The sequence below is a fragment of the Arachis ipaensis genome, chromosome B06 (genome assembly GCF_000816755.2).
Source record: "Arachis ipaensis cultivar K30076 chromosome B06, Araip1.1, whole genome shotgun sequence".
NCBI classification, from domain to species: domain Eukaryota; kingdom Viridiplantae; phylum Streptophyta; class Magnoliopsida; order Fabales; family Fabaceae; genus Arachis; species Arachis ipaensis.
In genome coordinates this window covers 118,917,429-118,932,270 of record NC_029790.2, presented here as the reverse complement: position 1 = coordinate 118,932,270, position 14,842 = coordinate 118,917,429, and the positions used below count along the sequence as shown (strand labels likewise).

General features: G+C 40.2%; 2 protein-coding genes across 2 annotated transcripts; one reads left to right on the top strand and one right to left on the bottom strand.

Annotated features, from left to right (window-relative positions):
* On the bottom strand, window positions 101–3,999 carry LOC107647382 (exocyst complex component EXO70B1). Its single transcript, XM_016351460.2, has 2 exons — window positions 2,216–3,999; window positions 101–733 (listed from the first exon to the last, which is right to left on the bottom strand). The coding sequence occupies exons 1-2, from the start codon at window positions 3,745–3,747 to the stop codon at window positions 262–264; spliced, it is 2,004 nt and encodes a 667-aa protein (XP_016206946.1). The 5' UTR covers window positions 3,748–3,999; the 3' UTR covers window positions 101–261.
* On the top strand, window positions 4,134–11,366 carry LOC107647381. The gene is made up of 7 exons (XM_016351459.2): window positions 4,134–4,652; window positions 5,481–5,643; window positions 6,351–6,551; window positions 6,630–6,875; window positions 10,233–10,380; window positions 10,540–10,784; window positions 10,825–11,366. Exons 1-7 carry the CDS (start codon window positions 4,286–4,288, stop codon window positions 11,162–11,164), a joined length of 1,710 nt encoding a protein of 569 aa, XP_016206945.1. The 5' UTR covers window positions 4,134–4,285; the 3' UTR covers window positions 11,165–11,366.

Sequence of the window (14,842 nt, the reverse complement as noted above, 5' to 3'; positions counted from 1 at the left end):
CTTTCTGCTCCATCTTCATGCCAAAGCACCTTTTCTTTTCTGCTTCTTACAATATTCTTTTTTTTTCCCTTTTGTATTTTCAATTTTTTATTCTGTTTAAAAGTTAAAAAAAATATATAAATATGTATATATATATACTTGCGTATATAAATATTGTCATATATAACTACTCATCATCCTCACGATCATATAGGAAGTTTTGGGTGGTGGTGGTGGTAATGGTGGAGAAGGATAAGATGAATAATATAAATAAATTGAAGGTCATGTTTTCCTTTTGGCAATAGACTGATGAGGCTTTCCATCAAATAACTCATCAATATAGTTCTCTATATCTTCAGGTTGGTACTTGATATACTTCTCTGTTTGGCGGCCAGGATCCAATACCTGAGCGTATTTTCCAAGAAAAGCCCTGTAAGCGGGGATGATTACAGCGGAGATGGAGACCCTAAGCTCTGATTGGAGCTGCCCGTCCTTCACAACCCACGAGCTCTGTGTCCTGTGGATCTCGTCAAACAAGGCGTTGAAGGTCTTGAACCTTTCCTTTAGTTTAGGTTTATCAACCTTGCCGTTCACCGTCAGCTCCTCATGTTTCAGGGATTCTAACACTTTGTGCCATGTGTCTCTCATATATTTTTTGTGGTATGCTCGAAGCTCTGAGGATCTCTTCCGACACCAGTTGTCTCCCATCACTTGCGCCATCTCAATTGACCCCTTTATCTTTTGCAGAATGTACCTGATCTCATCATACCAATCTAGTTAGTTACCTCAATATGCTTGTCATGCGCCACTCGCTCTATGGACAGTAACTTGCACAAACCACAAAAATTGGATCTCGACGAACATGCAATTACAATTTTAACATGAAAAAGAAAAATTATAGCAACGATGTAAACAATAAATATATTGATAGTTCAATAGGTATACAGATAATTATATCTATTATTTTTAATTGGATAATTATTTTTTTATTCGATTTATTTATATACAATTAATAATAGTTAGATGTTCAATTTACTAGATGTGCAAATAATCCTAATATTAAGATTTAAGAGGTAATTTAGAGTGAAATATTTTTTTGCTTTATTGAGTCAATTCTAAAATCTATTATTCATATTATTTACAAAAATTATTGTTTACTTAATAATTTTTTTTTAACATAACTAAAAAATAAATTGTTTTCAACTCTTAAATTTGGTGTAGTGCCAGTCACCTCTTTTGAATGATTAAACATCGACATATTTATTTATCAAAATTATTTGGGAAAAAGTTTGCTGGCCAAAAATAATCATAATTTGTTTTTTTATTCATTAAATATAACTAAAATAAATATATAATTATAAATATTATATATAAAATATTATAAATATTAATTAAATAAATTAATTATAAATTATTATCTTCTTATCTTTACTTTTAATATTTTTTTATTGGCTAGAGATGAGAAGCACGATAAATTTATTTATTTTGTGATATGACACCTGAATAAACTATCAAATAAGCAGAAAAAAAGAAATCAACAAAGATTTATGTCAACTGTAGAGGGCAACATCATATGTTGATTTATTTTTGCGTTAAATTGTAAGGTAACTACTCAAATGAAGATGGCAAAAACATCTTTTTATAAAGATGCTTTGTTTAAAAGTGTGATTTATTTATTTAGCCATATTTTAAACAAAAACAACACTTTTATAAATATCAAAATCTAACTATCCAATCCATCATCCAAAGATCAAAAGAAAATATTTTCACATGAAGACAATAATAAAATCTTCATTGTAGTATCCACCAAATTATAATGGTGGATATTCTCGTACCGACATCTTTTTACTTCACATAAAAATAATATTATAAATTATTAGATAATTGAATATATTTAATTAAATATTTAAAAATTTAGAAGATGTTATAATGATGTCATAATATTCCTTGGAAAAAATTGCTGCAAAGAGCAATAAAGCTAAGAAGAAGAAGAAAAAAAAAACATATTTTTCATCCTAAATGAGTATCAGACTACATAGAACAATACTTTATATTTTCATGAAACTACACATAAAAAATTAATTGCAATTATCTTTTAAAAAATTCATGAGGCAAAAATAAAAATTTAGATTTATTGATTGAATCATGTACGTTATATAACTAAAATAAAAATTGAGATTGAGATTTATTTGATGTTTCCCACCAGAAAAGATAGGAATGGAGAGAGAGAAGATACCTTCCATTGTTCATCATGAAAAAGGAAGTTAGACAATTATCCTTGTAGAGCTTGGCCTTGGAGTCGAGGTAGGAGTCCAGCAAGTCCATCACCCTCATCACCTGCGCTGCAAACGGCGACGCAGCTGCCTTCTCATCCTCTTTCCCATTCTGCCCCTGACTCTCGCCGTGGGGCCTACTGGTGGAATCTGCGCGCTCGATCTTCGAATGCTCCTTGAAAACCTGCTCCAACGTCTCCTTGTAATCACCACTTGTAGTAAGGTAGTTCATCACATAGCGCGTCACAGGGTGTACGGCGCCACCTGGCACCGGCGTCTTTCCGGTATCAGACTTTATATTGTTCTCGAAGTCGCCGAAGATGGAGATAGTAGCCTCGCCAAGCCTCGACTTGGCCAGATTCAGCTCCGTCTTCAGCTCTTCCGCCACGTGCTCCTCGGAGAAGAGCTCGTCCATTTTCGGGATCACATCCCGAACGGTCTCGTACATGTCGAGGAGCTTGAAGAGCTTCTCCGCCGCGCGCTTTGTCATCGCTGTTCCCTCCAAGAAGTTCAGCAGCTGGATCACCACGCCGCGACAGAGGTTGCTAAAGATCCCCGCTGCCAATTCAGGCCGATCGGCGAACACCTCATCCACCAACCTCCTCTCGCCGGGGAAGTACACGGCGGCGCACTGCTTGAACGTGTTGATCCAAGACGGGATCATCTCCCTCGAAAGAGTCTCCCAATGCGCCTTCTGGACCTCGTCGATGCTAAACTTCTCGAACCCTAATTTTTGCAGAGCATCGTCGAACGCGTTCCTCCTTGAGGTCATATAAACCTGGCAGCACTCAGCGGTATAACCGCCGGCGACCATTTCGCCGGCAATCTCTTTCAGGCTGGAAATAGTTTCCTCGGAATATCCCGGGAAATCCAACTCGGATTCCTCCGGCGCGTTCTCGGAATCCTCCTGCGGCTGTTCCTCCACGTGCTTCCCCTTGTGGTCATGGCCGCCGGGATCTGATTCCGTAGCGTTTCTATATTGTTCCATCAACAACCGGAAATCTTCCTCCAAGTACGTCATTGCACGCTGCTGGATCGAGCCGATGCGGTTCATGAGCGGTTCTGGTTGGTGCTGAGTCTGTACGGTTTTCATTAGGCTCGAAATCCGGCTCACCGCTTCCAACAACGACGAATCATCCGCTCTATCGTCTCCAGCGTCGTACCTTGCTATCTTGTCCTCCACCAGATCCAAGAACTTGTCAAGGAAAACAGGCATCTCAACCGACGCTTCCTCCTTCTGTTTCAGTGTTTCGAGGAATTGATCCATGTCTTCGTGCGCCTTCTCGAGGCTTAGCGGGGTTGAAAGCGGAGGATCATCAATAACATCCTCTGCGGTCTCTTCCTTCTTCTCTGCGCTCTCTGCATCCTCCCCTCCCTCGTTCGGCGGTGGCTGTGAGTCGGTTTCTGATTTGGTTTCTAGTTTGGGATCGGATTCTGTGGGGTCCGCCATGGGAGAACGTGGCGGTTCGTCGCCGGCGTCTTTGTTGTTCTCCATTATGGTAGTTACGACCGTTATGTGTCCCCTCCTCACAAAAAGAAAAAATGAATAAGCGTTTCCAAATGACAAATGCGAGAACTGAGGAGGATCTCTCTTATTTTTATTTATTTATTTTTTCTTTTTTAAAAATTTAATTAATTTCCCCTTTTCGATGGAGAAAGTTTGACCGTTGACGTTTCTTTTCTTCTGCTACGTCGTTTTGTTTGTGCTCCCCCACTAAGATTCATTGAAAGAGATGTTTCCTTTTTCTGACGGATGCGGTGCGTAATGCGCGCCACTCATTCACACGAGCGGGTTCGGATTCAGATAATGATGGTGCGGGTTAGGGTCGGATATAAACCCGATAGAGGCACGCGTAATTGCCAACACACTTACACACCGAAGAGAAAAAGGAAAAGGAAAAGGAAAAGAAAAAGAAAACACAACACACTTCAGAGTTCAGATCCGTCTTAGCAGGCACACGAAGCTAGCTATGCTAAGCTGAGCTTGTTGAGAAGCTGCAAGAACAACAGAAAAACATTGAGAGAGAGAGAAGATGAGATATGGAGGAGGAAGAAGGAGGCGAATGTTGTTGCAACCGTTTGTGGTGTTGTGTGCGGTGGTGACGGGTTTGGGGCTGTTGATGCTGGCGTTGAGGCCGATGGATCCTCCGATTACCGTCGATTTCCCGCAGGATTTCGAGTTCGAAGAGTCCAATAGCTCCAGTTTAGACGGCATCGGTGGCGACGAGGATGGTGGCGACGATGCCGATGCGACCATCGGAGTGGGGAACGCGGCTGAGGAGGGCGTGGGAGAGAAAACGTGCGCGACGGTAGAGAAGATGGGGAAGGATTTCAGCAGAAGCGTTGGGATTGAAACCCTCAGAGCGAGGAGAATTGTTGAACATCATTTTTATGTGAATGGTTAGCCTCGTTCCCCTTTCTCTCTCTCTCTCTCTCTCTCTAAGTTTCTCGCATTTCTTTCTTTTTTTTTTTTCTTTCTTTCTTTTATTTTTTCTTGAAAGAAAAATGATGTTTTGGCTGAAGGAGTTAAATATCTGAGTTTTCCATAAAATTGGCTTTAGTGGAACGTAACTTGTGTAGCTCTTACTTGGCTTGTATGTTTCATCAGCTCAGGACTTTGCTAAATACTTCTTCTTCTGTTGTTTGGTGTAATGAAATTTGGAGGACGCTCTCTACAAGACAAGAACTTTGATGTTGTGTAGTTTCTGAACTTCTGATTAGTATTTCAGACTTTTCTTACTTAATGTTACTAGATTTTGCACTCAAGACTATGTTCCTAAAGGGAGCACTTGCTAATGGATAATGGCCAGCTATTATCTATGCTATTTTTTAATGATGCTCTTTTATTCCTTTTATTGAAAAAAAAAAGGGAAGAGAAATAGTGATAGGAACCTACAGACAGGAACTATGTGCATCTGCAGATAACAATTATGAAATAAGATCCTGTCATTGTTTAACTTTGTTTCAGGAACTTTGGTGCTATGTAGTTTCTGCGCTTGTGATTACGTTTCAGACTTCCCTTACTTAAGTATTCTAGATTTCACACTCAAGACTTTAATTCTGTTGTAAAGGGAGCACTTGGTAATGGATAATAGCCATTTTTCAATGATCCTCCTTTATTTCTTTTTTTGGAAGGTGGAAATAGTAATAGGAACCTACATATAGGAAATATGTGCTTCTGCAGGTAACAGTTATGAAATCAGGACTTGACATTGTTTGATGTTTCAGGTGCTGCAAGAGTCAGGGATTGGCCCCCGGAGCAGTTCTGTAGGCATGGCTTCGTACTTGGAAAGACAGCTGAGGCAGGTTTTGGGAACGAAATGTACAAGGTTTTAACTGCTGCAGCACTGAGTATAATGTTGAATCGGTCCTTGATCATTGGCCAAACCAGGCATATTGGTTCTTTCCCAAGCCTTTCTTTTTCATTTTAAAGAACTAACTTTGCTTTGCTTTTTGGGAAAACACAAGTTCCATCTAGTAGGTCCTTTTTGGTTAATCTTGTATCCTATAATAATGTGGGTGTGAAAATCAAGGACCCATTCTGCATGAAAAATTATATACAGGAACTAACACCATAATTCTTCTCTGTTAAACTTTAGGTGATAACCAAACTTCCCCTTTGAGCATCCACTATGTCATTGGCTCCAATATTAACTATCTGTGTTAGCTTAAATATGCCTTGTACTAAAAGCATTGTTGAACAGTCAAATAGCAACTTATGTTCACTTTCCATAGTTTACATTCATTAAACCTTTGAGATGGAATAAATTACCTTTTTTGACCATGAAAGATTCAAATACCGACAATTCTAGCCATGAAAGATATAAACTAATTCAATACTCATCAATGATTGGATTAGTTCGATAAAACTACCTAATGAATCTCCCATGTGGGTAGTTTTGTTAAACAAACCCAATCCTTGACGGGTATCAAGTTTGTTTTTATTTTTCATTGTTCAAATAGTTGCCTGCCATTGTTGAATTTGCAAAACTGCTCTGGTTTTGCAGCCTAGCTTCCTAGGATCCTCTTCAGATTTTGCTTAGTGGACATATCTCTATCTTTACACTATCTAATTATCACTTGCTTTTTGCATTTCAGAGGTAAATATCCTTTTGGAGACTACATTTCTTATTCCAACTTTACCTTTACGATGAAAGAAATAAAGCATTTATGGAGACAAAACAATTGTGAAAGCAAATATGGAAGGGCACTGGTTATGAGGACTGATGATTTTGAAAAGCCAACTGAATCAAATGTTCTCTGTAGCAATTGGAAGCAATGGAAGCAACCTATCATATGGTAAAATGAGGTCCTCTTCTACTTATTACTCTCCCAGGCATCATGTAATGACTATTAAGTATTAACCTTACATTTTAGGTTTCAAGGAACAACAGATGCTGTGGCAGCACAATTCTTCCTAAAAAATATACACACTCAGATGAGGGTTGCTGCTTCTGATTTATTTGGTGATCCACAAGTTCTAGGATCTAGGCCGAATGTATTTGGGGAGCTCATGAGAGTCCTCATATCCCCTTCAAAAGATGTTGAAGCGGCTGTCGATTGGGTTATTGGTGGTGGGGAAAACCCTGACATCTCATTGCATATGCGGATGCTTATGAATAGGTAATGTGAGTACATGCTAATTTCATTCAAGAGGAATTATCATGTTTGTTTGATGAATGAGGCTGGTGATTGGTGAAGCCTTTCTTTTCTTTTCCTTTTTGAAGTTATACTCTTTTTCAACAATAGAATGTGATAGGACCAGCAATAGCAGAATGGTTAAGCTTTATTGATACACAGGGATGGCCAATTAGCACTCCCTAGAAGGTTCTACACAGTTGGAACTACCAACTCAGGGAGAGAGATTCCCTCCAACTTCTAACAGAATTCACAACAGAAAATACACTCCCCTAAACTAACTATAACCTAGCTATTTATATTCAGTGAGTAATAGAGTCTAACAACCTATCATCCAGCTGGACATGCCCACAACTCCTAAAACAAACCGTTACTTAACCGCCACTTACCTCTCCTTTTGTAACACAGCCCAAACCTGTTAGTAGTAGGCGCCTCTCCATCAATACTCCCCCCTTGGACAACCACCTTGTCCTCAAGGTGGAACTCCGGAAAGGTGGCCTGCCACTCTCTCCCAGCTGTCCTCACAAGGGGAGAGGCCCAGCCAGCGCACCAAATACTCCAAAGCCTCGTCCTCTGCGGTTCGCGATGCCATGATCTGAGACGGATGCATAACCAGCTCACCATCCTCAGCCACTCCCAGTGGAAGTGTCTGTACCTGCTGCTGCGGCGGAACGGCCTTTTTCAACTTGCTAATGTGGAAGACCGAGTGGAGTCTGCACCCTTGAGGCATGGGTAACCTGTATGCCCCTGCCCCTATCTTCTCAACCACTTCAAACGGTCCATAGTAACGAGGGCTTAGCTTTTCATTGACCCTCTGCGCTAGTGTCCGCATCCGATAAGGTTGCACTTTCAAATAAACCCACTCACTAGGCTTGAACTCCACATCCCTTCGATGCCATCTGCTCCTTGTTTCATCCGCTGCTGAGCCTGCACCAAGTGCATCTTCAGCTCTGCTAACACCGCATCCCTGCGGTCAATGCTGCCACCTCCTCAACATGCGATGGAAACGTCTCTCCACGGAAAAGAACAGGTGCTGGCACACCATAAAGTGCTTGAAATGGAGTTGTTTGGGCTGAGGCATTGTAGAAGGTATTTAACCAAAACTCCGCCCATGGTACTCCAACCATTTCTTCGGGTAGCCCTCCCCACAAAGCACCGCAAATAAGTATCCAAACAGTGATTCACCACTTCGGTTTAGCCATCAGTTTGAGAATGAAATGTCGTGCTGTATTTCAATTTTGTCCCTGCGACTTGGAATAGTTCGGACCAAAACTTACTAATGAACACCCTATCCTTATCCGATATGATTGGCTTAGGAAACCCGTGTAGTTTAACCACCTCCTTAATAAGGGCTAGTGCCACCTCCTTGGCTGAAAATGGATGAGCTAGGGGGATGAAGTGAGCGTATTTAGTTAACCGATCGACCACTACCAGGATAGTGTCCATGCCTTTGGATTTTGGCAATGCCGCCACAAAATCCATCGTAACGTGCTCCCAAACTCTCTCTGGAACTGGTAGGGGCTGCAACAGCCCCGCCGGTTTCAACATGGCATGCTTGTTTTGCTGGCAAGTATGGCAGCCTGCAACATAATCCCTGATCCGTTGCCTCATGCCGCGCCAATGAACCGCTGCTGCCAGCCGCTTATAGGTTCGAAAGAAGCCTGAATGTCCTCCTGCCCCACTATCATGGGACAATGCCAGCAAAAGCGGGATCTGAGAAGAATTTGCAGGCAAAACTGCTCCCTTGATAAGACAGCGGTCCCTTGTGCAGGGAATACCCCGGATAATCATCCAGCCCCTGCTGCAGGGCGACCACGATCTTTTGTAGCTCTTGGTCGTGAGCCACCTCCTCTTCCACCGTTTCCTAGAGGTTCATATGCACTACCGAGATTGCCCTTGACATCATTTGTCGTGACAACGCATCTGCTGCCTTATTCTCAAGGCCTGGCCGGTATTGGATCTCAAAATCCAAGCCTAACAATTTAGTGGTCCACTTCAAGTAAGCTGGGTCCACGAGTCGCTGGTCCGTGAGGAATTTCAGACTTGGCTGATCTGTGAGAACAATAAAATGGCGGCCCAACAAGTAATGCCGCCACTTTTGGACAGCGAAGACAATGGCCATCAACTCCGTCTCATATGCAGATTTTTGCCGGGCCCTTGGAGATAGTGCTTGGCTTAGAAATGCTATTGGTCTGCCTTGCTGGGACAGCACCGCACCCAACCCCTCACTCGATGCATCAGTTTCCAACAGAGAGTCTCGATTGAAATCCGGGACTGCTAGAGTCGGTAGGTCTGCATCAGCCTCTTCAATCTCTCAAAAAGCCTCCTGGGCCTTGTCATTCCATTCAAATGCATTTCGCTTTGTCAACTCCGTCAATGGCTTGGCGATCACCCCGTATCCTTGCACAAAACGCCTATAATAATAACCGGTAAGGCCCAAGAATCCCCGTAAAGCCCGCTAGTCCGTAGGCACCGACCATTCTAGCATCGCTGTGGTTTTGTTAGGATCAGCCGAGACCCTTTGTGCAATGTGACCCAAGTAGTAGGCGCCTCTCTATTAGAATGAATGAATGGGATAACAACAAAGTGTTATCCCAATAGGTGGGGAAGGTTTGCAAAAAGAACTAAATAACTTAATTTATCTGTGATAATTTCATTGCATAATGAAGCAAATACACCGCATATATCAGCAGGTGCTTGTAAGTCCTCCCTTGACAGATTAGAAATTAAGGCCAGCCTTAGATATTCCTTATCAACTCAGTGAATTCATACTGTAATTAGGAATAGCAGCAAACGTGCCTTGGTTTGGGAGTATCATGATTCTTGTTTCTGCTCCATACCTCCATGGACAGTATTCCTGCCTCCTCATCCTGTTTTGATTGTTTCCCTCTCCTCCTATCCAACTATGGCAATGCGAGTCTTAAATATTGCAAGGCAATTTGAAGAGATTTATGTTCATAAAATCTTAAACTGGTTTTTCAACCACTGTTCAAACTGGCAATTAACACCTCGGAACACATCAAAATGTGAATAATATTTTTGGGGCAATGGTTATATTTTGAATGATCCTGGTTTTCATCCCGTCTTGCCACCATTCTGATCTGTACCCATTCAACTTCTATATAAATCAAGGCAAACAAGTCAAGAGAAACGCCTACTGTGCCCCTTAACAATGTAAAATAACTTAGCTTTCTTGTTAGCTTATTATTTCATTTGTACCATCTGTTGAAATTTGGCATCTTCCATCGAGCTTTCAGCTGTTTTCCTGACTTCTAGGCAATTTCAACCTCTACAATGAAATATGGCCTTAATTGATAGATACAATTTCTTCCATTTTTTCAGGTCTATAAGAGCTGTACAGGCAGCATTGCGTTGTATAAAAAAAGCCATAGAGAGACAACACCTAACATCAAGACCAAAGGTGGTTGTTGTGTCAGATACACCTACCCTCGTTAAAAGTATCATAGCCAATATAAGTGAATTTGCTGAGGTAAGTTTCAGTTCTTAAGTGTGTGAAATTTATTGTCAATGTAATGTGTTAAGTAATTGTTTCCTCCATCTAGTTTAATACTTTTCTGAATATGATGTATGAGGTAGCCATCAATAGACGCAGCAAAATTCATGTGCCTTTGATTATATGCTTGACCAGGTTATTCATTTTGATTATGAAAACTTCAAGGGAAGTATGTTTCAAGGATTGCAGAAGGCTGATTTTAGAGTGAAGGATTGGGGCCCAGCTCCCAGATGGGTTGCTTTTGTTGATTTTTTCCTTGCATCTCGCGCTAGATATGCTTCTATTTCTGGAGCGCACCGGCGAGTTGGTACTACCTATGCTCAGTTAATTGCTGCCCTCGCTGCAGCACAAAATCTAGGTGCTTGCACAACACAACCTCCGTCCCTTCTATTGATTTTTCTTTCATTATTAACTATGCAGAATAATGTCTAAATCCGGTTCAAATTTTGCATTCTTTAGCAGCTTCCAAAGTAATTTGTTGAATGATGGTTTGAAAAACCAGATTGGTTGGGGCCATGTTTGGAACAGATATGCCGGGCCATTGAGTTGTCGCCGTCAGCCCAATCAATGCGCCTTCACGCCACTTCTCCCTCCTGCCTGGTGGGATGGCCTTTGGCAATCTCCTCTTCCAAGGGACATCAATAGACTCGCTTCCTTTGGCATCAAACTATCTGCCATGGGCACAGTTGATACCGATTCCCTTCAGAATCATTGTAATTCAAAGAAACCTGTCGTGAGAACTGTTAAATTCGATTTGTAGTTTTTGGAAGTCGTATTTAATTGTATTCTTTTTTGAATATTTATAATAATTATTAGTATAGAATGTTGTATCATTTGTTTAATTTGCATCCAAGTATTCCTAGTCTCGTTTCTTCAGTATTGCTGCTTGTCTGTATAAATTCAATCCAATATGATTCTAACTTATTATGGGTCAAATATCAAAATTTAAAAGACCATATTAAGTTAAAGTCAATTTATGAGTATCACCATGGATGTTGCAAAGAATCGAGTCAACCAAACTAAGGATGTACAAGAGCCGGGTGAAATTGGGTTTGTCTTAACTTAGACTTGACTCTAAATATATACAACGAAGAAAGTGTATATTTTATAAATAGAGATGAGATTATCATTTTAGTATCTGAGACTCAGGATAGAGTGGAATTTTTTCAATAAAACATGTTAAAGGGTCAGATTTTGTCGAGTATTTTTGACGTGATGATGTGATTATGCAGAGCATTGTGAGTGGCTTACTGGATGTTCCCGTAACCAAAGCATGTAGATTGGAAATTCTGGGTGGATGCCCTGAGTGTACAACCCTTACGACGACGGCTTAGCGGCTCAATGTATGGTCAGCTGTGTTATGAAATTGGGGATAAGGGGCCATAGTGCTTGTGCCTTTTCTGGACACTTGAGTATGAAATTTGAAACTGCTGCATAATATGAACGATCATTTGGATGAGTCATAAGAGCAACTCTAACGCTCCAGTTCTAATAACACTTTTTCTGGCAAACAGAGAAATCAACCATTGGAAGGAAGAGAAGAAGGGTCTCGGTTTTCGAGACAAGAGAATTCCTATGAATGAGAATTTGTGATAACCAATAATAACTTGTGAAGTGGTAAGTTATTATAAAAATAAATAATTGTNNACATTATTGAAAAAAATAATTACATTAATTTTAAGTATTTTAATAAATTAATTAAGTGGGACTACAATAAGGACTAAAGTTAGTTCCTCCTAATAGAGAATAGAGAGGTGCTTTGAGTTCCTATTTACTATTTAGGGTTAAGTACGATTTTGGTTCCTAATGTAGAGGTCGAAAATTTATTTCGTCCCCAACCTTTTTTTCGCTACAAAATGGTCACAAAGGTTCCAGTTTGTTTTAAAATCGTCCTTCGGACGAAAATACCCTTCCCCTTCTTCTTGAAAATCCACCAAAAACAGAAGATGAAGCTGAAGCTAAACCAGAAGCGGAAGAATAGCAGAAGCAACAACAACCAGACGTAGAAGAACAACAACAACAATAGATTATGTATACAGTTTAACTACAGAAATTCAATAACCTCAGCTAATTCTATCAAATCTAAACTAAGTCAACAACAACAATTCAGCAGTAACTTTCAGCAATTCAATACCCACCTAAAATCAACTAACAGAAAATCAAAATTCAGCTAAACAAATCTAGAATCAAATAAAGGAAATAACACTAACCAAAAATAGAAATTGAAAGCAAAATGGTAACCTGGATTATGAAAATAGAAAACAAAAAAGAGGGGACAGGGGAGGCAGTGGTGGAGCGTCGGCGGTCCGGGCATGACGGGAAGGGGCTGGAGGTGGCCAAAGAATGTGTTAGCCGAAGCAGAAGAGGTGGCCGGTCCAGAGGCGGTTGTGAGTGGCTAGAGAATTAAAAACAGAGGCTGGGCCCTGTTTCACTTGTCAAAGCCACGAAGAACTGGGAGTGGCCAAACAGAAGTAGGGCAGAGATGAAGTGCGAAAAGGAGAGAGAAGAGGAATGTGATGGGTTCGCCGGCGGCACGGCGACGACGGGCTGGTTGGGCGAGGGCACATAAAAAGGGGAGAGGGAAAAGAGAGAGAAGAAGAAAGAAAGAAGGACGAGGATGAAAGAGGGGGAGAGGAGCAGCAGCGGCGGCGGCGAGGATCAGTGGTGGTCACTGGTGCAGAATTTATAACCCACAAACTAACCGGCAAGTGCACCAGGTCATACCAAGTAATACCTCAGGTGGTGAGGGTCGATCCCACGAGGATTGATGGATTAAGCAACAATGGTCAAGTGATTTGCTTAGTTAGACAAACAGAAAATGGTGTTTGAAAGTTCAATTGTATTAAATAGTAAATTCAGAATATCAGAAAGCAAGCAGTAAACAAGTTGTGAATAATATATGGAGAAAACAGTTAAGGCTTCAGAGTTATCTATTTTTCGGATTGACTTTTCTTACTAACTATTTTAATCATGCAAGATTCAATTGATGGCAAACTATATGTGACTAAACTCTAATTCCTTAGAGCTTTTTAGTCTCCTCTAACTCTCATCAACCGCCAATTCCTTTGTCAATTAATTCTAATTAAAGGGTGAAGTTCAATTCTAGTTTATATGCCACAAAAACTCTAATTACCCAAATATAAGAGGATTATATGTCACGTATCCCATTAAGTTCAGATAATTAGAAGTTTAGGAAAATATGTTTTCAAGCTATTGTTCAAGTAACGAGCTTTTCTAAGTTATATAAGAACGCAATTAGAACAAGGGTCAAACTTCCGTTCCACCCAAAATTCATAAGATAAAGTATGAAAATAATTCTTGAATTATAAATTAGTACATGAATTAAAATAGAAAAATAATAGTATCAATCCATACAATAGCAGAGCTCCTAACCTTAACAGTGGAGGTTTAGTTGCTCATGGTTCAGAGAGAAAACTAGGATTCTGTAAAACTGTAAAGTGCGGAATGAGATAGAAGAGAAGAAGAGAAGAACCCTAAGGGCTGATTCTTTTCCCTTTTATATCTAATCCTAATTAATGTAAAATATATTTTCTCAAAATTAAATAATATCTTTTCCTATTTATAAAAGAAATAAAGTTTAATCAAAATTTATTAAATACTTCTCGTGCAGCCTCTGGACGTATTGGGGACGACCACTTGTGTATTAATGTCTACGCTGAACTTGGAAATTCTCAAGTTCAGTGTGGATGAGGCAGTGTGTTTCCTTTGTGCTTTTCTTGAGTCCACGCTGAACTTGAGAATTCTCAAGTTCAGCGTGGAGTGATGCGCGTGATGTTCCTTTGGTGCGTTGAGTTGACGCTGAACTTGAGAAAGCTCAAGTTCAGTGTGGAGAAAACCATACGAAATAGAAAAAAATGGTATACTATTATATATCATTGGAAAGCTCTAAACGTTAGCTTTTCAATGCCGCTAAAATTATGTCAATTGGATCTATGTAGCTCAAGGTATTTCTGTTTGAGTGCAAGGAGGTCGGGGTTGACAGCATCATTCGCTTCCTTCCTTTTCTGCTACAAAACTCCATTAAATCCATCCGAATGCTAGCTGAAATAAACCAAATTGCACACAACTCAAAGTAGCATTCATAGTTACTCAAAAATACTTAAATCTTGATTAAACTTAGCAATTCAAGTACAAATTCACTAGGAAAAGATAGAGAAGATGCTCACGCATCACAACACCAAACTTGAATTGTTGCTTGTCCTCAAGCAACCAAAATTTGTACATGATTAGGATGTGAATTTGCATGAGAAGTGAGAGTTCAGTTATACTCATGTCTATTCTTAAAGTGGGGCTTATCTCCTGTAATTCTGAACAGTTTTGGCATCTCACTCTCCTTTGAATTAGATGAGTGTCACTGTCATTCGGAATTAGAATCCGGATTATATTATGAATTCTCTGATCCTTATACTTCATTTTA

Coding starts and splice junctions, on each gene's coding strand:
- LOC107647381 (XM_016351459.2), top strand. CDS start 4,286: ATGAGATATGGAGGAGGAAGAAGGAGGCGAATGTTGTTGCAACCGTTT. Junction 5,644..6,350: donor TTGATCATTGGCCAAACCAG/GCATATTGGTTC, acceptor TTTGCATTTCAG/AGGTAAATATCCTTTTGGAG. Junction 10,381..10,539: donor ATATAAGTGAATTTGCTGAG/GTAAGTTTCAGT, acceptor ATGCTTGACCAG/GTTATTCATTTTGATTATGA.
- LOC107647382 (XM_016351460.2), bottom strand. CDS start 3,747: ATGGAGAACAACAAAGACGCCGGCGACGAACCGCCACGTTCTCCCATG. Junction 734..2,215: donor TTCATGATGAACAATGGAAG/GTATCTTCTCTC, acceptor TGATGAGATCAG/GTACATTCTGCAAAAGATAA.